Source organism: Rousettus aegyptiacus, unplaced genomic scaffold (genome assembly GCF_014176215.1).
Source record: "Rousettus aegyptiacus isolate mRouAeg1 unplaced genomic scaffold, mRouAeg1.p scaffold_m13_p_5, whole genome shotgun sequence".
Lineage (NCBI taxonomy): Eukaryota > Metazoa > Chordata > Mammalia > Chiroptera > Pteropodidae > Rousettus > Rousettus aegyptiacus.
The window spans coordinates 75,651,185-75,674,546 of NW_023416308.1; the positions used below are offsets into that span (position 1 = coordinate 75,651,185).

General features: G+C 44.1%; 1 protein-coding gene across 4 annotated transcripts in view; it reads left to right on the forward strand.

Annotated features, from left to right (window-relative positions):
* P4HA3 (prolyl 4-hydroxylase subunit alpha 3) overlaps positions 1-13,791 on the forward strand; it is a 31,585-nt gene extending 17,794 nt beyond the window's left edge. For 2 of the 4 annotated variants that reach the window (XM_036221350.1, XM_036221351.1), the window contains 7 exons: positions 55-231; positions 4,524-4,588; positions 5,485-5,644; positions 6,630-6,692; positions 10,148-10,216; positions 11,769-11,865; positions 12,647-12,858. In XM_036221350.1, coding sequence (XP_036077243.1) covers positions 55-231; positions 4,524-4,588; positions 5,485-5,644; positions 6,630-6,692; positions 10,148-10,216; positions 11,769-11,865; positions 12,647-12,717 — 702 coding nt within the window. In that variant the 3' untranslated portion in view covers positions 12,718-12,858. Of the gene's footprint in view, positions 1-54; positions 232-4,523; positions 4,589-5,484; positions 5,645-6,629; positions 6,693-10,147; positions 10,217-11,768; positions 11,866-12,646 lie in introns of all 4 variants that reach the window. The other 2 variants (XM_016161439.2, XM_036221349.1) reach the window with 2 other exon arrangements.
* The last annotated feature ends 9,571 nt before the right edge of the window (positions 13,792-23,362 follow it).

Genomic DNA, 23,362 nt, shown 5'->3' on the forward strand with positions numbered 1-23,362 from the left:
GTGTCAGCTTCTAGGCCCTTTTCTTCTTAAGCCGATTCTAGTCTTTTCTTCCAGCCCACTCACTACCAGACCCCTAGCCTCCACTGCTCCTATGAGACCAGTTCCAATCCCTACCTGCTGCTCCAGCCCGTGCGGAAGGAGGTCATCCACCTGGAGCCCTATGTTGTTCTCTACCATGACTTCGTCAGTGACTTGGAAGCTCAGAAAATTAGAGGGCTTGCAGAACCGTGGGTGAGTGTCCCCAAAGCCCTCCCAGAACTACCCTTTGTGCCTGGAGTTCAGAAGTGTGAGAATGGGCAGATTGAACAACTAGGCACTTTATCAGTCCAGAAGCTCAAAATGCCAACCATTCCATAAAACTAATCAGTAGTGAAAAACTCTCACAGTAGTGGTTGTCTCTGGAGAGGGCGAATTGGTTGGAAAGAGTATAAAGGGATTTTCCAGTATGGTGAAATGTGCTCTCAGGATCTTGTTAGGGATGTGGAGTACATGGCTAATGTATGCATTTGTCAAAACTCAGCAAATGGTACACTTGAGTTCTGTGTATATCATTGTATGTAAATTTAACCTAAAATAAGAAGGTATTCCCCTAAAATGTCCCTCATTCCATGTAATTAACTGGTAGAAAGAAAAAAAAAAAGGGTGAAATGACAAGGGCAAAAGTAATATCCTGGTCTAGATTTACAGAATTGTAAATTGTAAATAGTTCAATTGTTAAAGGGGGGACTGAATCCCAGAGAGGGGGAGAGACTCGATGAAGGTACACATGTAGCTAGAGCCAGAACAAGAACTGAGAGGTACATTGATTGCTGTTCTGCTAGTCTACCTGTTTGTATCAGTTATCTTGGGCTAGATTATGTTTGGTAATGAGCATACTCCAAATCTCCAGGACAATAAGACAGGTTTGCTTCTTACTCACATTATATGTCTGTCTTGGGCTGGCTGCAGCTCTGCCCCACATTGTCTTCTCTTTGGGACCCAGGCTGACAGAGCAGCCTCTGTTTGGGACATCACCAGTCTCATGGAAGAGGAAAGAGACAGAGATGGCAAACTACCAGCTGGCTCTTAAAGCTTCCACTTGGAAGTGCCAGATATTACTTCTGTCCACATTTCATTGATTAAAGCAAAGTGTGTGGCTACTACTGTAGTCAAGAGGGAAAGAATATCTAATTCCCCCACAGGGAAGGCACCGCAAGCCACTGTGCCATGCTTGATATCGATTGTAGGGGACGTTTTATTGTCCCCCAGGAAGTGTAGCAGATATTTAGAAAAATAATACAGCCCACCTCACCACTATAACAGGTTTGTTGCCTCTTTACGAATGGCACATTAAGACTGTCTCATAATGACTTATGTCATTGTGCCCTTGGTGGTGTGCTGTTCATCGGGCATCCGTTTAGTCATTCATCAAGAGAACAGAGCCTGCTGTATGCCAGACACTGTGCCGGGTGCTGGGCTTCTACAAAGAGATTTAGTATCGGTCCTTGCCTTTAGAAGCTTACTGCATAATGGGGAAAAACCGATATTTACAGTACTCTGTGTACATACTGTCATGGAGGTGTGTGCAGGGAGTGGCATTGCGGCAGCAGATCAAGGTGAGTCTTCCTCCTGAGGGAAAGGCAGTTTGGTGAGGAGCAGATGGAGAAAGAAGAAGAAACAGAGAAGGCTTCTCTGTGGACGTGAAATTCATCAAAATGACAAGGTGGCAAAAGCTATTCAAAGAAGACCAAACAGTCTGTGCAAGAGCCTGCGATGCAGTGTGCTCAGAGAATGCGGGAAGCTTGGTGGCTGGAGTGGTGAGAGGTCATTAGGAAGCGCTGTGAATACCAAGCTGGGGAGTTTGGGTTTTATCCCGTAGGCAGAGGGCGAGTTGTCAGACAGTTTTAAATAGGAGAGTGGTAAAATCACGTCTGCAGATTTCAAGGAAGCAGACATGGACCAGTGGAAGAAGAGTGGCTATAATCATTTCATCTAAAAACCTGTGCACTGAAGTCTAGAATCTTTATTGAGAAGGTTTTTGAGACAATTAAGCTACACTGGCGCATTGGAACAATGTATGTTCAATAGTTTCGGCTTCTCAGTGAGTCAGTGGGAACACTGGGCCAGCAGCTACTTTTTCCCTAGAATAACTTTGTTGCCATGGTAATATGACATGCAGCCCACCTGGAGACATTCATTTAATCCCTCATGGCCAGGTCATTTATTTGGCGTGCACAGGCCTCACCATACTCCCTTCCCCCAGAAGTGTCTTGCTGATCCCTGTCTGGTCTTTGGTTCTGCCAGAAATAAGCCCTGGCTTATGTGGTGGTAGCTGCCCCATAGGAGCTGAGCACAGATGCCTCATTGGCTTATATTGAATTTATCTGCTTCCTATTCACTGTCCTTTTCCCAAAGAATGCTCTCTTGTCACTTCTTCCCCATCTACGTCCTATACATTCTTAAAGACTCAGTTAAAACCCCAACCCTCCTTTGGCCCGCTAGCCCTGACCACTCTGGCCCACTTTCATTGGTTCTTTCAGTGGGAACATTTTTTCAGAGCACTTTTTGGGGGGCCACATACAAAACAACCTTTTCTTCCTCTGAACTCAAAGCTTTTGTTACTGGTTGTTTGGTACTTTCATTTACTCTGTTAGTGTCTAGTATCACTAACAATTTCATGGATGAGCATCCTGAATCCCCAACTAGACTGTAAACTAGCCAGGATTATATGTTGTCGTTCTTGATATGCCTTGCCCTGTGTTATGCCCATTGCAGCCAGAGTAATCTTTAAAAGGTCAAATCTGACCATGTCAAGCCCTTGCTTAAACTGACCCATTGAGTCACTTTTGCTCTTAAAGGATGACAAAGCTCTTTGGCCTGGCTGCTGCCAACCCCTTCTGTAGCATGTCCCCCTTGCACTCAGTACCCCAGCTGCTCTGAACAACTGGCATCTCCATGAACTAGCCTCCACACACACTCTTCTCTCTGCCTGAAATGCTCTTCCTTTGGCCTCTTTTTGCCTGTGTGATTCCATTTATCTTTCAGGCATTCTAGGAAGCCTTCCTGTCCCTCATAAGAATGGACTAGATGCTCCTTCTCAGTATTTCCACAGCATTCTTGTACATCCCCACTGCATGACTTATATCTGGTTTCATATGTTGTATTTCCAATACCTAGCACAGTGCTTTGTACAGAGAACAACCAATAAATATGCCCCCCAAAATGAATGACTTGTAGGTGTACAAAAAATAATTGTTAAAGGAATTAAGTACAGGGTATCTTCTTAATAGGGAAAAGAGCAGAGATTCCCTAGGATTTTTTTTTAAACCACTGATAGTTGCCTGAAAGAACAGGAGCGGGGCATCTCTCCTCTATGAATCTCTCCTCTCTCCTCTATGAACGACTCAGAAGAGGATGCTGGTGAAGGACTAGATAGAGGAAATCTCAGTCACTGATTTTCTGCATCTTGATATTGTAGAGTGATAGGAACTCCCAAGAATGTGTTTTTCACGTACTTCATTTTGTAGTTGGAGAAACAGGTCTAAGGAAAGGAAGAGGCTTTTCCAAGGGCATCTACCTGGTTTAGAAGCAGGAACAATAACATTATAGAAGCCTCCGGGCAGAGAAAGGGTTTTTGGCTTGTGCAGTTCCTTCCCGGTCCTCTGTTCTGACCATGTGTGAAGTGGCAGGGCTGGGTCTGCAGGCACAAGACTCTGGGTCATCCATTCATTTGCTCGTTTCCCCAGTATTGAGCATCCACTCCCTGCCAGGCCTTCTCTCGGCCCTGGGAATATAGCACTGACAAGAAACCAAGTCCTTGCCCTCATGGAGTGACATTCTGATGACAGACGCAGAAGTAGACATATCATTGTGAAAATAAATAATATTTCTCTTTCTATCCTTGGTACGGTGTTTTTATAATTAGAAGGCACTTTATTTAAAAATAATGCAAATTTTATGTCCAGACATTCAGAACAGAATTAAAACATTTGGTTAAAGTAGTGGCTTCATACCTGTTTGGTCCTCTCCCTCCGCGACAGGAAGGCAGCTGCAGCAGGGAAGATTTTGATTCTCAGTAAAGAAGGGCTTTTGTTAGACATGTTCAGGAGGAGTAGGCTGCCTCTGAGGGCAGAGAGTTTCCTATTGTTGGAGATGTTCATTTAATTCAACAAACTAGGTGCTTACTATCGGGCAGATTCTGTGCCAGACACTGGGATACGAAGATGGATGAGAAACAGAACTCGCAGTCTTGCAGATGCAGAAGGATTCAAATATCACTTTGTTTCAGTTCAGCAGACTTTTACTGAGTGATTACTGTCTATCGGACTCGATGCTAACGTTTATTTTCAGCTCTAAGATATTTTGTCACTTCTTATTTTTTATTTTCAAGATCCATAGCTATCACTAAATTAGTACCATGTGCAAAATATCCTTTAATTAGGCACGCACTGGTGATTGTTAGGTTTATACTTAAAGAGGGGCATGTCTATGGAAATGACAGAGCCCTTCCTTTCACATCATAACCACTTGGACTTTCCCACCAGCTTCAGAGATCCGTGGTGGCGTCAGGCGAAAAGCAGTTACCGGTGGAGTACCGCATCAGCAAAAGGTAAGGGGATCCTTCCTCGGTGGGAGCTCCGGCCATACCTGCAGCCTGCCCTCCAGCCAGTGGCACAGCTGACTGAAGGTCAGCAACAGCCATCCAGGTGCCGTCAGAGATGCTACTGGAGAACCTGTAGTTCATGTTTATATCTGTACTTTCTTGCTGAGAGGGAGATATTTCCACTCCTTTCACCCAACGACTTAACTAGGAGGCCATTAGAAAAAGACTTGAAAAAGGTCCTATGTCCTAAACCAAAAAAATAAGTGTGTAGTTGTTCTCCTAAACAGGATTGCTTTTCCAGAGAATATAGTCTGGTACCCATTTGTCATTTGACTTTACAAGATTCCATTCCCACCTCCTGACTCATATTCAAAGCATGACTTACCAACATTCAGGCAAGAAGGATAACTAGAATCTCTGGACGGGATGGCTTCTCTGGAGGGGCAGATTTAGCTGTGAGAGCCCAGCTTTATCCCCATCCCTCCATCCCAGACAGAGGCTGCTCCTCTGTCAGGCTGGTCCCAGGATGATGATAGCGTGGGGCAGAGCTTGTCTTTTTCCTCTTTGTATCCCAGTGCCTGTTGCTTTGAACCTTCACTCTTCACAACATCTAGCACAGGGCCTGGCATTCAGCAGGCCTCAGAGAATGGTTATTGAATGAATGAATGTGTGAATGCTGAGATAGAGCACAAAATGGACTGAGCATAATTAGCATAGGAGTAGATAATTAGGCATCGATGCCTGTCTTACTGTCTTCTCTCCCTCCCTTCCGCCTTTTCTCCTTTCCTTCTTTTCTTTTCCTTCCTCTAGCAATTGACATCATTCATTCAATCATTCATTCACAGACATTTAGTCATTTCTGTCATCAGATCAATAATGCTCCAGGCTATGATGTGTTCTAGTGCCTGGCTGAAGGACACTGCTGACCCCATGCTGGTGACCCTCGACCATCGCATCGCTGCCCTCACAGGCCTTGATGTCCAGCCTCCTTATGCAGAGTATCTCCAGGTGGTGAACTACGGCATTGGAGGGCACTACGAGCCTCACTTTGACCATGCTACGGTAACTATGGGGTCAGTGACCAGTATCTTGGGGTAGAGAACCTGAGTATTATTTATTTCTCTGAGGCAGAACTCTTGTAGGGATCCTCAGGAATACTAAGTGAAATCTTAGAAAAGGTGCTTGTTCCAGAAAGATCAGAAAGCTTTGGTTTCAAGCTGATCACTGCTGACTCATTTTCTTGTCTGCTACCATCCCCCTCCCTGTAATTTACTGGTGGGGAGAAGAATGTGGCTCGCCATGGAGTCTTCTGTTGAGCCTCACTCAGAGGCTTCCCAGTGAAGATTTTCCTTCCTCCAGTTGCTCTCCTTATCCACATTTTTACAATCCTATTTGTATGAGATTTCTAGAAAAGGTAAAACTATAGAGACAGGAAGTAAATCTGTGGTTGTCCGGGACTGGGGGAGGGAATGGGGGTGGACTGCTAACTGACATGAAGGAACTTTTCCAGTGGATGGAAATGTTTTAAAATTGGATTGGTGGAATGGTTACAGAACCATTAAAATTTACTAAAACTCATTGAACGATGTATTTATAATGGGTGAATTTTATCATATTTAAATTATATTTTAATTAAACTGTCTGTGACCCAAAAAAGGGGAGTGTCTCTTCAACAAATAATTGGGAACTCCAGTCTTATTACTTGGTATTCCTATATGATAACTATCTGTAATATTTTATATATGACTTTCTTTATTTCACCAAGAACCTGAAAATACTATATAACCCTTTATATAGTACTTTCACTATTGGCAAGCAATTCATTAGTATGCAGTTCACTTATATGAATGTCTAATAAATTAGTAAAAGAAAAAAAGTATATTGGGTACCCACCTGCACAGATGGGATCAAACTGGACTAGGTGTATACAGCTCAAGGCTATATCCTATCTGTGACCCTCATTTTTCTCCTCCTTGTATTGTGATAGACTCCCAGTTGTCACTCTAGTGCCAACTGCATAAAATAATATATTTTATTTTTGTCTTAGTCACCAAGCAGCCCACTGTACAGAATGAAGTCTGGGAACCGGGTTGCAACATTTATGATCTATGTGAGTCTTGCTCTGAATCAGCGCTTCTTACTTAATGATGATTTATGTCTGTCTTTTATTTTATGGTTTATTTCAGATATTGATTTTGTCTGGTACTCACAGCTAAAAAATCTGTAGGACTTTTGTGAATTTCAGACAGCATTTTTTTAGGCACTGTAGGAAATACAAAGAAATGCAAGTAAGACCAAAATACGTGTAGACCTAAATATGACCTCATCGTAGGCAGTGATGAGGGTGAGAAGTTGGGTTACATTGAAGCCCAAGAGTTTGTGGGACCTGAACCACACAGGAAGAGGATGTGAGAGCCTCTTTTTTGGGGGGTCTCATAGATTGGCTGGGGTTGAAAAGCATGGACCTGTAGTTAAGGTTGTTGAGCTGTGAGGGGAAAGAGAGAAGAAAAATGAGGCAGCTGAGATTACGGGAAGGACAGAGATGCCTACGGAGAAATTCAGTAAGTGTCGCTCTTTCATATGTAATGAAAATTCTCTTCCTTACCTCCCCAAAAAATCTATGTTACATCTTCTTAAAAAAATAAATTAGCCTCATCCCCTAACTTCTGACCTGATCCTATAGGATTGACTCCCATTCTTTATGATCTCACCTATCCCTTTCCCTTCTAGTCCCATGGGTTTATCTCCTTTTCTATGGACAAATCAGAATTTCAATCATCTATCACTTAAATTATAAGAGATGTATTACTGTTAACTGATGAGATAAACATGCTAAATATAAGGGTTCTGTGTAAAATCCAAAGATGAAGTCCTGGTTTCAGGCTCATTAGAATAGCAGACACCCCTACCCAGCATTCTATCTTTTCTTAGTGCAACATCTGGTCTCTACAGTACAGCTAAGAAAGGGCGACCAGAGGGTGTCACTCTATAGTCTTTAATGCTGGCAGTTCCAACGTGTTTCTTCTTGTGGCTCAGCTTTATACTTCTTGTAGAGAGAAGGCTGCCACTTCCAATGGTGTTTGGCCTTTAGTGGTCATTCTGAGCATTCTGATCAGTCACAGAGGGGTAGTGGAAATGAGCTCTCAGGAAAGAGGACATGTCTTGGATCAACAGCTTGTTGCATCTCTGGTTGATGACTCAAACTGTCATGGAAGGTCACAGACAGTGAAGAATATTGATATCGACCAAAAAATAGGACATCTTGGAGCCAATATCTCTCTGTTTTTTATCCCCCCAATATCTTGTACAGCTGTTTCCCTGGTTACAGAGGCCCAGTTACTATGGTAAAGGTAGCCTAGCAATTTTAAATGGCAAATGCAAGCGTGTGTGTGCGCATGTGGGTTTTAAGTATTTGAGACACTGTAATGGAATGCACTTTGGGTTAGGAGTCAGTTGGCCTCATTCTGGTTCTTCCACTTAAGATGTGGCCTCAGCACAAATCATGTCTATTCTTTGAAATTGTTTTCTTGCCCAGTGCCTCCTCATGAGGTTGGCATGAAAATCCGATGAGGTAACGTAGGGGGGTGTCACTCTGTAAAGTTTTCATATAATATGTTCCTTTTGTTATACCCTACAAATCAGGTAAAAGTCTACATAAAGGGGCAGATCTTGAAAGGATAGGATATGCCCAATTCTGTCATCTTCAGGTTGGGATGAAGACTTTTATAAATATTTCTAAAGACAAGCATTAATGTTTGTGGATAACATAAGAGTATTATTATAGGAAGAAAATAATCTTTAAAAAGTACAGAGGATTAAGTTGAAATCATGTTCATGATTTTCTGCTCAGATTGGACATCAGATCATTCCCGGTACAAAACAGTGGGAAGTTTACAAAGGGAAGATGTCCCTCCCACCCCCTACTAGTCACACAGTCCATGCTGCCCATGAGCTTCATAGTACACAGATTAGATTCTCTTTTTAATTTGCTAGATAAGTCATTCCTTCCCACTACACTGTGAAGCCGCAGGTAGAGGAACGCAGGCAAGTCCAGGTTACCCCTGCTGTATCTTGCTTATACTCACAGTGGCTGACAACAGGGGTTAGGAGAGAACCACCCAGTTTGTTAGTTACTTGAAACACAGGAGCAAACTGTTGCTCTCATCACCCTTTCCAGAGGGCTACAGGGGGAGCCAAGAAAGGCTAAAAATCACCACTGCCATTTTTGGGTTCTGCATCACCAAGTCAGTCCAGTTTCCTCTAACAAGTTCCAGCATCTTAACTGCTATAACCCTTGCTTTGTAATGCAGGTGAATATGGTGGGATCCATGAATGTTCTGGGAGACAGCTAGCCAGGGTGAGGCGCAAACTGGCACTATTGTGTCATGGTGCTGGTGAGAAAAAAATTGAGCAGTATGTATCAAAAGTAGTAAATACATGCATACTTCTTTGATCCAATAATATTAATGCTTGGACTCTTTCCTATAAAAACAGCCTAAAATACAGAAGTATTTTTATTTATTAAGATGTTCAATGTAGTGCTCTTTTAATAGTAAACATTAGGACGCAACCTGAGTTTATTAACATAATAACATAAAGGTTATGAACAGGGACTTTGTAGTCAGATAGCATTCACTTAACTCAAATCCTGGCTTAGTCATCAAAAAGTTATGTGACCTTTTGTAAAGTACTTAATCTCTTTGAGTCTCAGTTTCCTCGTCTGTAAAATGTGAATAATAACAATAACAATCCTAGCATATAGCCAGTCCTCAATAAAATCAACTATTAGTATGTAAACTATAACTTCACTTTTTTTCTGGATGGTTGGTAAAATGATGAGCAATTGACAATGAGAAAAATCCTCATACTAAGAGAATACATCCAAAATTTTAGAATATACTGGTGGTGAAATTCCTTAGCTGAGGCTACCAAGAGAGGGACTTAGTGATCTGAGAAACATGCCGACGATGCAATCAGTAGTTCCTATGATGGCGTAACTTTCAAACTAATCGCTGTATTCTAATCAGTTCTCTGTGAGCCACAGGTCACGTGAAATAAATTTAATGGCTCTGGTCAACTTTTAAGAATTCTGAACTAGGATAGCGTAAAATATAATAAAAATAACAGAGTATCTCATGTAGTAAGAATGTTTTACAAAACTTTAGGAGTTTTGTGTGTGTATGTATGTGTGTGTGTGTGTGTGTGTGTGTGTGTGTGTCTTGGGTTGTGATATGAACTACATTTCTTCCTGAGGGTCTCAAAGTTTGAATCACTTATTGTAGCTCTCATTAAAGACGGTAGCTGGAACAATAAATAAAGGGGGAATTCCTAAATGTAGTCTTCTTGTAGGCTCGCAGGACAACACTGATGCCATTGAGTAGGCTCCCTTAATTCCTAAATCGGGTGATTGTCTTTCAATACATAACTCTCAATACGTAACTCTCCTCGAGTTGAAATAAAGGAACACAGGAGGGAATCTATGTGGAAATGCCATTAGATGTCAGGTAGGGCAGAATCCGGCAGTCAGGGGCTATTTCAACTCTGGCTTTTCTTCTGGTGTTGTAGCTGAGCTCGGTAGAAGCTGGAGGAGCCACAGCCTTCATCTATGCCAACTTCAGTGTGCCTGTGGTCAAGGTGAGTGGGGGTCTGGTCCTAATAGATGGTTGTAAGACTGCAGAACTAGCTTTAATGCTATCTTTGCTTGCAAGCTTATTCCTGGGAGGAGAGGATCAGAAGAGGCCTTTCCCTGTTTCCCAGAATCAAAGATAATCCCTCAATCTCCTTGGTGACCACACATTATTGTGCCTCTATTTTTTATTTTGTTACATGCATATAACAAGTAGATGATTACATATCTGTCGGTCCTATTACAGTAGAACTTCTCGAAGGTACGAACTGTTTTATTAACCTTCTGATCCTCTACAGCAGCAGTCCCCAACCTTTTTTTGGTGCAAGGGACCGGTGCTCCTAGGAGAATCTAATGCCTGATGATCTGAGTGAGGTGCAACTGAGGTGGCGGTGCTAGCGCTGGGGAGCGGCTGCAAATATAGATAAAGCTTTGCTCATTTGCCCACTTGCTCATCTCCTGCTATGCGGCCCAGTTTCTAAAAGGCCAAGGACTGGTACCAGTCTGTGGCCCGGAGGTTGGGGACCCCCACTCTACAGCAATTGGTCCCCTCAGTCATTTATTTAATAAACTCTGAGGAAAACTCATAGTCCTTGTCCTCCAGGAGCTCATAGAAAAGGTAACAGACAGTAGCAACGTCTGGAAATAGAGGTATGAAATCAAGTAAGGCCCAGAGGAGGGCTATGTGGTAAGAGGTTTGTTTAATGAACGAATATTTCCCCAGAATTTCAGATCGATTGATCAATCAATCAATAATCACTCAGTCAAGGATGGCAGCCGTTACTGAATTCAGGAATGAAATGAGGCAAATAAATGGGATCATGCCCGTAAAGCATTTAGCACAGCGCCAGGCGCCTCCTAAGCAATCAGTAAGTAAATGTAGGTATCTATGAACACTCAGGGCATTGGCCAGGGTCAAAGTAAGTCTATAGGAAGTACATAGGAAAAAAAGCTGGGTATGGAGATAAGAAAGAACATCTAGGACTTGGATTCAAAACACCCAGGCTTGAGTCCCGACTTTGCTCCTTCTGAGTTGCATTTTTTAAAGCCCTAACTCTTAACTTCCTTGCTGGTAAAGTGGGGAATGTGATAATACTGGCTTCCTGGGGGATGTTATTAGTGAGTGCCTAATGAAGGGTAAGCATCTGGATTAAGTGCTTAGTTGTATGAGGAATGTTTGTTTCACCTTGCCGTTTTCGAGTACCTCTCCTCAGTGATCCAGTGACCCCTGGGACTTGTCACATTGTCTTGTCCTGGTCTGTTTTTATGTCTGTCTCTCCCACAAGACTGTGAGCTCCTGAGAGCGGAATTAGACATGATTTGTCTCGCATCCTCAGGGCCTAGAGCAGAGAAGGCCCCAAATAAATGACGTGTGCATGAATGAAGGAGTGCAGAGCAACCAACCCCATGTTGTGCCGTTTTACGCATGCCTTGCCCCAGTCTGCACGGACAGTTTTCTTGTGAGGACGTGCATGCACTTGTTTTCAGTCACGTGCTTCCAAAGACTGAGATCTTGGGTTGACCACCCTCTGACCTTGGGCGGGGCCCTTTCGTTTCCAGAATGCAGCACTATTTTGGTGGAACCTGCATAGGAGCGGTGAAGGGGATAGTGACACACTTCATGCTGCCTGTCCAGTCCTGGTGGGAGATAAATGGGGTAAGGCCTGCCTTTCTGGGAGTAAAGGGAAAGGGGCAGATGGAAAATAGCGCAGCCTTTTCATTCCAAAAGCTTCATTACAGTGCCACGTTATATTGAGATGATCAGATCCTGGGCAGTTGTCCCCCACAGATTGGGAGCCCACAGAGGGAAGGAATCCCGTCCCAGAGCAGATTTCAGTAGAAGTTCATTGACCTGGCCAGACAGTCCCTGATTCCTGAGCACAGCTGAAAAGGAATATGGTACAGAGCCCCAGTCCTATATTCCTAGACGAGAACCATCGAGTGCCTCCCCATGAGGAGATAGTCAAACGAGGGAAGAGATAAATAAGTAGGGGTCATGTTTATGTCATATATGTGACCAAAAGCACTTAGCTCCGAAGACAGAAAAAGTAGAAGAGGGACTCTCATACTGACATGGACATTGCCCAGAGAAGCCACCCCTTTCCTCTCATGACTCTGGAATGGCACTGTGGGGGAGGCGGGCTTTTGGGAGCTACGTGAATGAAAAGTAAGTGATTCTTAGAATCCACTGGTTCAAAAATTAATCTGTAGTAGGCAAGATCTGTCAGGGACTTTTTTCAGGGGACAGTATCCTCTTTGCTATTTATCTCTGCTAGAAATAACATCATTTAGTCCATAGTAGGGCTGGGACTAAACGGGTGAGGCAAGTGAGCTGCCTGCCTGGTGCAGAATTTAAGGGGGCCGTTGCACAACCCTGTGAATGACCGCCACTGTCTACTCTTGAGCCTGCTCTCTTCTTTCTCCCCATTCTCTCCCAGTGGCCAACAAGTGGATACACGAGTACGGACAGGAATTCCGCAGACCCTGCAGCTCAAGCCCTGGAGACTAAGATGTTGGCAGAGAGAACATTGGTGGAGTTCTGTGGCTTTCCAGAGAAGCCAGAAGTCAGAAGCTAGGGGAGGAGGGGAGAAAAGAGAGCAGCCTTCTGGAAGAGGGCCTTGTCAGCATTGTCCGTTCCTTGCAGATGGGAGACAAGGAAGTGGGCTTTACCAGAGAATCTACCTTGTTTCTTCTCCAGCTCCGAGTCACAATAGAGTGGACAATTCAAAGGACTGGGCAAGAAGGCTGGAGAGAGAGGTTTCTGGAGCTCAGACACCCTGTTGGGAATAGGACATCAGCAGTCTCTGGGGTTTGGTTAGTGGGGCTTTTGCCATTCTGAACCTTGACCATAGGTGCCCAGGAGTGGCAATGAGGACACCTGTAGGCGGGGTCTAGCCTGGCTCCCATGGCTTTTTGCCCTTCTGCGCGACTTCTGCTGAAGCCTGAGCAGGGATTGTCTCTGTATTGGGAGTGTACCTCATATGATACTTTTTAAGCAGAAAGCAATTTCTTTTTTTTAACATAATGATTTTTAAGTAATGCTACTTTTTAAGTAGGAGACATGTTTTTTTAATGCTACTTAATAGCATTAAAAATGTATACAAATCATTTTTCACAACCGAGAATATTCTTGCGTTATAACATTGGGTGAAAAAAAGCAGAGTATAAAATTTTTATGCCATAATCTCAACTCGGTTCACCTCCCACTGCTCCCCACCTCTCACTGCATTCCAGACACATGACATTCTTTCTGTTCCGCAAAACCATCATGCTCATAGCCCTCAACATCATGCCCACTTTTCAGGTCTTTGTATTTGCTGCTCCCTCGGATCCCCCCCGGCCAGCTCTTCTCATCATTCCACGCTTGGCTCAGTGTCATTTCAGAGAGGCCTTCCCTGACCACTTGACCTTCCAGCCATTTTCTTTCATGTTTACTGATTTTATGTTCTTCATAACATGTTTCGCAAATTGAAATTACTTGTCATTTGTTTAATTGTGGCCAGTTGCCTTCCCTGCAGGGTGAGTGCTTTAAGACCCCACTGTACTTTGTAAATGCCTTTATTATAACCCCCGTTTCACTGAATTTCAGTATTTATTTGCCTGGCTGCTCGCACTAGACTCTGCGCTCCTTATTCCTCTTGGTATCCCCAGAAGAAGGTCTGCTTTAAAATAAGTAGGCATTCAGCAAATATTTTAAGGTAAATGAATAAGAAGGCATCCTTTGAGCTGTGCTTTGGGGGCATATGTTGAATTTTTATAGGCAGAGGCTTAATGAGGAGAAGCATTTCCCAGCAGGACTAGCAGGAGCTAAGGCCGCATTGATGAGTGACTGTAATATTTGAGCATTTATGCAAAGAGCACAGTCCAGGCAACTTGGCTCAAGTTCCTCAACAGGGATAAGAGTGTATGCCTTGCTTACAAAGGAGCCACACAGAGGACTGGGTGGTTGGATGCTCTGCTGCCTCCACCACCTCCCTGCACCATGCACTTCAGGATTCTGCTTCCCTGAGTTCTGTGGCCCCAAGGAAAGGGTTGTGATGTGCTGATAACCAGCTTTCTGCAGAGCCTCTGTGAGCACCTGGTTGCATCCCCAGTATTTCTGCTGAGTGTGCCAAGATTCTCAAATCCTCTTAACTAAATTATTGTCATGGAGGGGAGGAAAAATAATGTTTCCTTTACCCTTCAGTGTTCTCAGCTAAGACATCTGTAATAAAAGACAGGTTAATAAGGGAAAACAAACAGAAGTTTATTAACTTGTATATATCATGTATACATGAGAGACACTCAGGAAAGATTAGTAACTCCCTGAGGTGGGTTAGAATTTAGGATTAAATACCACCTTAATAGGGAAAGAGGCAGGCAGGGGATGTAGGCCTCTGAGGGGAGATTTTTAGGAAAGACGATGGGCCCTTAGAAAAATAGATATGAGGTATAATAGTTTGAAATAGTTTGTATGGGTGTGGTGTCCACTTTTAGTCTCCTCTCCTTTGATGAGTCAATTTTTCCTAGTTGGTGAAACTCCCAGGAAGGAGATTTATGGCAACTGAGTTCCTCGTGGAGAATCTGTCTTTAGGCAGATAAGGAGAGTTCAGAGAAAGCCTCTCCTTGAATTTGCTGTTTTTCAAGTGCTCAAAATAATCAATATGCCTGAGCTGCATTTGTGGGAGTAGCACGTTCTACTACCCTCCATTCTCCTACTGACAACCCGCCTCCTCCAGCTCCAGAGCAATGGGCCTGAGACAGAAAGCAACTGTCTGTGGCTGACACTGCTTCCTTTCTTCACAGCAGTAGGGATCAGAGCCAGGCCTCCTCAGAACTGCAGGGTGGGTTCGAGCTGAATATGGTGAACTTGGTGAGTTTCCCACATGACGGGTATCATTCTGAGGCTCGTATGCATCAGTGAATTAATGCCCATCCCAACCCTATGAGATCAGTCTAGTTATATCTTATTTTACAGACAAGAAGGCAGAGTTACAGAGTTAGGTAATTTGCCATAGTCCCACAGTGTAGCTCCAAACCTTGTGCTTTGAATCACTGCTTTCAATAATGTCTGAGAGGCGGCAGTTACCAAACATCTCGACCAGATGACTGAGACCCAAGAACTGTCTGGCTGCAAATGGAGCCACAGCAGCTTACTGAGCATTCCCCAGGGGCAGGCCTGGGCCCAGGTGTGCTGTGGGGTGTGTGTGAGAGGTGCAGGAAGCAGTCCCTGGGAGCTGATGACCAGTAGGGAGATGAGACAAATTCATCCAGAGTTAAATGTCTCTCTCACCAGTGTTCTTTCCACTTGATGGTTTTTAAGCACAATGTGAAAATGTTGCACATAAGAGATGAATTATTATTGAATACTCCAATCAAGAGCCGAAGAGGTCATTTGTTTATTCAAATCACACTGCCAAAGTGCTGATTTGGTGCCAGGCCCTTTCAGGTACCAGGAATGGAGAGAATTCGATGCTGACCCTGCTCAGACCCTCAGATCATCACAAGACAATGTAGCCACAGGCGGAGACAGAAGCAGAGCACTAAGTGGTCCCCAGAGGCATGGTAAGGAGGGACTGACCAAGTGTTGAAGAGGAGAAGGGTCTGGGGAGGGTCTGTAGAAGCTCAGAAGACGGGGCAAGGGCCATGCGAATGGGGAAAGCGAGGAGGAATGACTCTCCCTAGAGCCACAAATAGTACCACCTTACTTTTGGCCAGTATGTTAGTTTCTGAAACACTTCAGACTCCTCTTGAACGTCACCTACCCAGGGTAGGAAGGAGAGCAGCATTCTAGAAAGGGAGCTTCGGATTGGCAAGTGCCATGCCTGGGCTTACACGATGCAGCCCGGCCTGAGGCCTGGTCTTCTGTCTCTCTCACCAGTATTCTTTCCACTTGGTGGTTTTCAAAGCTATGTCCCTCCATTGCACCACAGCTGGAGAATGTAAAGACATTATTATTTTTTTTTATATTTGCATGAGTTCCCATGTCCTCACTCTGGTCCTGCTAGAAAGTGGTGTGGCTGTGATGCCCCAACAGTGCTTAGTGGGTAGGCAGCTAATTCTAAATAAGACTGACTGTGTGGGGCACAGCTTGTTTATTATTGTTTTTTTCTTTCTTGCACTGTTCTTCAACTTTTTTTTCTAACAGCTTCATTCAACCTGGGTTCCTGGCATTGCACTATACATCCCTCAAAAGTCTTACTCCAAGAAATATTCTGTACATTAATGACTATTATCATTATTGTTAATTACCACATATTGATCATTTACCGTAGGCCAGGTATTGTGCTAAGAACTTGGGTGGATTTGTCTCCTAAGTCCTCACAATGAGGTAGGTGCTAGTATTCCCATTTTTATAGATGAGGGAAGCTGAGGCAGAAACATGTAACTTGCCTGAGGTTACACAGCTGTAAAGTAACAAGAGTCAGGATTCGAATCCAGCTCTGTCTCCAAAGATCTTAACTAGCCCTCTGTTGTCTGCATTACATGTTATTTTGCTTTGGTTGCTTCGTTGCCATTGGCAACAATACCTTTTGGAGCCAACGGTTTTTGAGGGGAGTCTTCAAACTTTCCCAGGCTTTGCGTGTCTCTAATGCCTAATGGCTAAGAGCCCTGTCAGGTGTAGGTATCTGTTAAATACATATGTGAATCACCTCAGTTCCACAGATGTATTGTGTGACCAGCCCCATGTGAGGCACTCCATGAAAATCAAAGAAAATGAGACCTGCTCACTGCCCTTAAGATAAAATTATCACATGCACAAATAGAATAGAGGATTAGATATAATCAAGTAGAAAGCCTTGGGGTGCTCATCTTAAGCATTGTGGGAGCTGGGAGAAAGGGGAGAACCTTATAGCTAGAGTGGGCTGAGAGGGCTTCCACTTCAGGGCCCTAGAAATACAATTGAAAGTGTGAGGATGTGTGTCTGTGGAAGGCAGGGAGCAGCTGCCACCTCACTTGTCCCTTTTCACACCTAAGGTAGCAGGAGAGCTGTCTGGAAGGAGGAAGTGAGAGGGTGTTGATTCTGGGGGCCCTTGTCCAGCAATGCCAAGGGCAGCCAGCACAAAACTGTCCTTTCATGGAACCACTCAAAGAGTCCCCTGTGTGTATGTGTATGGGGGGGCCTTCGATGCTCAAGCTGGGAGAAGCCAAGGGAGAGGGCGTGAGGTGCTTGCTATAAGGGGCATTTGCCTGCGGACTGCTGTACACTGGCAAAACTATGAAATCAGCCAAGGACTAGGGGAGGAGACAAACATTTGTTCCTACTCCCTTATTTTATTCACAGTTATCCCTTTTGGTGAGAGAGGAAAAAGAGGCTCAAAGAAAATACTTTAAGTTCACATAGCTAAAAGTGGAGCAGGACGTGAATTTGGGGAGGTCTCCCCTACCGCTGCTTCTACCCTCTCTTTCTCTCTGGACTTCTCTCCCAACATTCTCACCTTTAGGAAGTAGAGCCTGTCTCTTTCCCTTCTACTCTGCCCCATCCTTCTTTTATCTCCTTTCATGGTCACATGACTTTTTCCATCAAATGCTTGATAAACCTGTTCCCCCTCAGGTCTGCATGACAGAGGTCTCTCTGTCCCTGCCAGGGACATACTTGCATTTGAAATGAGTAGTGTCTTGTGAAATCAGATTATCTCAAAGGAATGAGGTGCTAAGTTGACAGTCTTTTGGGCTAATGGTTTAAGGGCACAACTTAGATGGATCTCCACAGACAACTAACTCCTTCTCTATCTTCTTTAAAGTTTGCCATGGTTTAAGATGGAACATAACTAAAATAATGACCATGATGCATCTTGTTGATCTGCTTAACACCTTATCAGTCTGGGAGGCAGCAGTTATTTTCTGTGGTCCAGAAAGGTGAGGTGACTCGTCCACAATTACACAGCGAGTCAGTGTCAGAGTCAAGACTAGAAGGCAGACCCAGGCTCTTTCCAAATCTCCATAGGTGCTTCTTGGGATGGGAGCACAGTGGGCAAATGATAGTACCGACACTTGATGATGCTTTCATGGGCACAATGTGGTCTGTCACTCATTCATTCGACTAAGCATTCCTGACATTGTGTCTGTGCCAGCCTTTTTGCTGGGGCTGGAGATCCTGGGATGACTCTGACTAAGTCTCTGTCCTTGAAGAGCTCCCAGAGAAGAAAACCCACACAGTGACAATACTTGTGGAAAGGGAACATGCAACATGTTACAAAAGTCAGAAAGGGGCATCACTGCACTTCTAGTGTGATGAGCTCATGTGACATTTTGATTTGGGCCCTGAAGGATAAGAAGGTGTGTGTATAAGTGTGTGTGTGTGTGTGTGTGTGTGTGTGTGTTATGGAGATGTAGGTGCTTATCTCCCTAACTCACAGGTGTATAATGAGTCCTTAGATTAAAGTGTCTCAAACTCAAAAAATTCGCACCCTTCTCTTTTGATAAACTTGAATTTTTCTTTGATCTTAGAAATTCAGATATATCATTCCGGGAGAGAAGGGTTTGTCTAACTTTATGTTCTGTAATCTGTTTCATACAAAAAGATTTTTTTCCCCTTTACCAAATCAAACATTATATTAAATATTGTTAAAAAATTACATAGTCCCCCTAGGGGGGGCACCATCATCCTAGAAACTCCCACAATGCCCTCTAGGTTCTAGGGCTCTGGAATCTATTTTTGACTCTCTCGTAATAAAAAGAGAAGCAGGAATTATCAGCAGCTCCCCTTGGAGGAGCAAGCCTGTCTATCCTGATGCCTCTGTTCTTGGAGCCACTGAGCCTTGTGAGCTTGCCAGTGCCGATGTTTACAGAGAGCCTTTCACCCTCAGAGCCCCGAGACCCTCTGGCTTTTAGGGTTGCAGGCATGGGGACAGGTAAGGAAAGCTTCCAGTGCCTGGGCCAGTTGGCATCAGCTCACAGGCCCGACTCCTAAGCCTCGGTCGGGGCTCTGCCCAGGGTTCCTCCACTCATTCTCTCCACATCTGACTATCTTGGAATGCTAAAATTAGAGAAACACAATAAGGTACCACTTTACACTTACTAGGACGGCTGTAGTAATAAGAAATATATAATAAGTGTTGGAAACGATGTGGAAAACCCGGAACCCTTTTTCTTTGGCTGGTAGGAATGTAAAACGGTGTAGCTGCTGTGGAAAATGGTTTGGTAGTTCCTCAAAAAGTTAAATAGAACTACTATATGACCCAGTAATACCTCTCCTAGATATAGTCCAAAAGAATTAAAAGCAAGGTCTCAAACAGGTATTTATACACCAATGTTCACAGCAGCATTATTCATTCACATTAGTCAGGTGGAAATAACCCAAGTGCGTATCAACAGATGAATGGATAAACAAAATGTGGCATCTACATCTAATGTAATACTACCCAGCAACAAAGAGGAATGAAATACCGATACATACTACAACATGGATGGATCTTGAAAACAATATTTACTACATGAAATAAGCCAGACGTAGGACAAATATTGTACGTTTCCATCCATATGAGCTACATGGAATAGGCAAATTCACTGAGATAGAAAGCAAAACAGAGGTCCCCAGAGGCTGGGAGGAGGAAGAAAAGGGGGAATCATTGTTTAGTAGTAGTTTAATGTTGGGGATGAAAACATTTTGTGTACAGATAGTGGTAATGGGTACACAGCATTGTGAATGTAATTAATGTCTGACTTGTAAACTAAAAACAGTTAAAATGGTAAAAGACTACATTATGTGTACTTTATCATTATGGGGGAGGGAAGCTGTTAACAAATTTGAGAAGGACTCTCCTAGGCCAGAGGAGGTTTATAATACTGGACAGCATTCAGGCCTCAGGCACTGAAAGTTCAACTAACTGTTCCGCCTGAAAGCAGCTCCACTTGGAGCTGGGGGAAAGGAATCCCAGGGGACCTTGGAGCTAATGGCTTTTGCCTTGGTTTCCCCACCCTTTGGGATTCCCAATTGTCCCCTTGCCTTCTTGGCACCATGGCATTTACTACTTTCCACCTCGACTACTGCAGGAAGCACATATTTACTATACTTTATGTACTTAGGTCTCATTTAATCCTCACGATACCTTGTGGTTTAAGGATTATCAACCATTCTTTTGGATAAGGAACCTGATATGCCAAAGGTCACCCAGTTAGTAAGTGGCTGAGTGCCTGTCACTACTAGTGAGTGCCAGTTGCCAGTCCCCAGTCTTCTTCCACACACCTACCCAACCCCTTTTCTGGTACGGTTTGGATAAGGCATGCACTGGTCTGGGAGTTTTGTGGCCTGAGTCCTAGTCTGGACTGTGCTATGTGACCTTGGGCAAATCACTTTCCTTATTAGAGCTTTTGTTTTTTCATCTGTGAGATGGCACTGCTAACCTGTCTGCTCAACCTACTCACGGAGTTCTGGGATCTGAAAGGGTGAAAATGTGCTTTATAAATCGTACATACTATATTGTGTCTGTTATTCTAAGCTTAAGTCTGATTATTCACAAATATGTGGCATTATCATTGATCATCAGGAAAAAACTTTCTCCCCTACACATAGTTACTCACTCAGTTAACTGATCCCTTCATCCTCTGGTAAGAGGCTAGCCTCTTGGCTAGTCTCAGGTTCCAAGGTTTCACCTGGCTACAGGCTGGGGTTTTCTAGCAAACTGCTGGGAGAGAAAACCAGCTCTAGGAATAAGGGAGCCTCTTGAGTTTACATAACTTTCTGAGCCCTGGACCTAGAGTGAGAATGTGTTGATTCTGGCTGCCGATGGGGCAACCAGCTGGGGCAGAAGAGTTGGCTCGAAGCTTACAAACAACACACTGTTCCTGCAGGGAAGAGTGTGACTGCCTTTGGCTTTCTCTACTCCTATTAGAGGCTCTCTTCTTGCTCTTCTTGCTAATGTCTTGACCTTTTAACTCCCTGCTCTCCAGTTCTAACGACAGGTCCTTGAATCTAACTTAAGGGTCCTTGACACTTCCCTGTCCAAATCAGTTTCTATCTTGTACATTCCACCTTCAAAATCTTGAGCCTGTCCCCGCCTCTCATCCCTGACTCTTTCCTGTACCTGGATCACCACAACTGCCTCTTTACTGATCTCCCTGCCTCTAGTCTGGTGCAGACCAACTCATCTACACAGGATATCAGAGTTCCTTAACTTTGAACAACTCCCCATTCTTGCCACTCAAGGCCTTTACGTCTTGCCTCCCGCCGCCTCTCCTGTCACAGCTTCTACTCCAGTCACACTAATCAAACTTATCTCCCAGTTCTCAGACTCCCTCCACCTGAAATGTATTTCCCTTCCTTCCCCACCTCCACTTGTGATGATGTTTTAAAACTCAACTCAAACGCTGCCTCTTTTATGAAATCTTCTCTGACTTGTTTCCAAAGAAATTTGGTTTTTCTCTTTGACTTTACACAACGTCCATTAGAAGCTTGGCACAAAGAGGTTCTTAGGTTTGCTTCATCAGCAAATAAATAACAAATTTAGAAGAGGATACCAAGAAGTCATGCCCAGCTCCTGTCATGCTTTTGGTCTGAGTCCTCTCAATCTCAAGATTCTCCTCCCACCATTAGATGTGTCCACTCCCAAAATTGCCTACCTTCTTTTAGGAACTTCTCCTTGGGCATTCTTTAGTGTATGTATATGTGTGTGACAGAATGGCCTTTGGCTTGACCCAAACATGCTCCTTCTAGGTCCTCTTGCTTTTTTACACACCTGAGTCCTGAGTCCCATGTGGACATAAATGACCTCTGCCCACGATCCCCTGTATTGTCCAGGAGGCAGCATGAAGAGGAAATAACCTAGGTTTGAATTCTGACACTGCCACTTTTGAGCTGTATGAATTTGGACCCATCTGCCTACCTGTAAAAGGAACATAACATGACTTACCTCACAGGATAGCTGTGAGAATTAAATGAGATGTGTGTAAAGTGAATGAGATGATGCTCAACATTTGATGACTATTATGACTTGCCCAGTGAACAAAAGTGGCGCTGTGTCCTAGAAAACCATGCATGTGATCATGCTGCCCCCCTGTGGACAAAGGGCACATAGCCCAGCAAAGGGACAACAAATGGCTTGGTGGGAGAAATGAGATCACACACAGGTTGCTTTTCTGCTAGGGAGCTCATGCTTTACGCTGAAATATTTATTGGACATCTAAACCAGAATTTCTCAGAATTAATGTGCTTGTTAGAATACAGATCAGTTCTTACTCAACAGGTCTGGGGTGGGGACAAAATCTTTAACAAGCTTCCAGATGACACTCCTGGCCCACAGACCATTCTGAATAAAGGCCATAAGTATAATATGGGAGTGACATGACAGGCACTATTTAAGTGCCTCTCCTGTGCCAGTTCCTGAGAGAGCCAGTTAACCTATAATAACTTATATAGTCCTCCAGACCCTGAGGGGTAGGTACCATTGATCTCCACTTTTCAGATGAAAAAATCGCAGCACACAGAGAGAAAGCACAAAGCTATCTCATACAACCTGTAAGGGCTGGGCCTTGGGTTCTAATTTAGTCAGTCTGGCCCAAAAGCCTCTTAGGAAGAGGCCTCGTAACGGTGTGTAAAGGCTGACTGAAGGAAGGACTGTGGCAGGGAACCAGCAAGGGTACTGAAGTGATCTAGCGGAGATATGAGGCCTCAGCTAGGGCAGGAGCTGTGGGATGTAAAAGAGTGGGAACTGTCTAGGAAGCTCTGGCTGTCTGGTTTGGGCAACTGGAGCAATGGTGGTACCTGCAACTTACTGAGCCAGGAAATGTGGGAGGAAGACAAGTTAGTTTCAGGGGTAGCTGAATACAGTTACAGGAATGGTCAACATGAGTGGCTTTTGGTCATCTGGGAGAGAGATGAGGAGATAGATGGACCTGCCTAGAGCTCAGGAGATGATCTGGGTTGTGGACAAAGTTTGAGTATTGGCAGATGTGAAGCCATTGTGTCTGAGGTCATGTGGACAGTGCACAAACTGTCCTGTTCTGGACCAAATTGATGGAGCAAATAATTTGAAGAGTTGGGACTGAACTCCAAGTCTCCCTGGCTGCAGTGTCTGTCCATTCCACTAGGTATTCTGGATCTGGCGAGCAGGCAGAGCATATAATGCTGATGGGCTGCAGGAAAGGGTTTTCTGGAGCTCTATGATGACTATATCCAACGAACTGTCCCCTGCTCCCAGATCAGCAGAAATAAGAACAACTCCACAGAGAAAGAC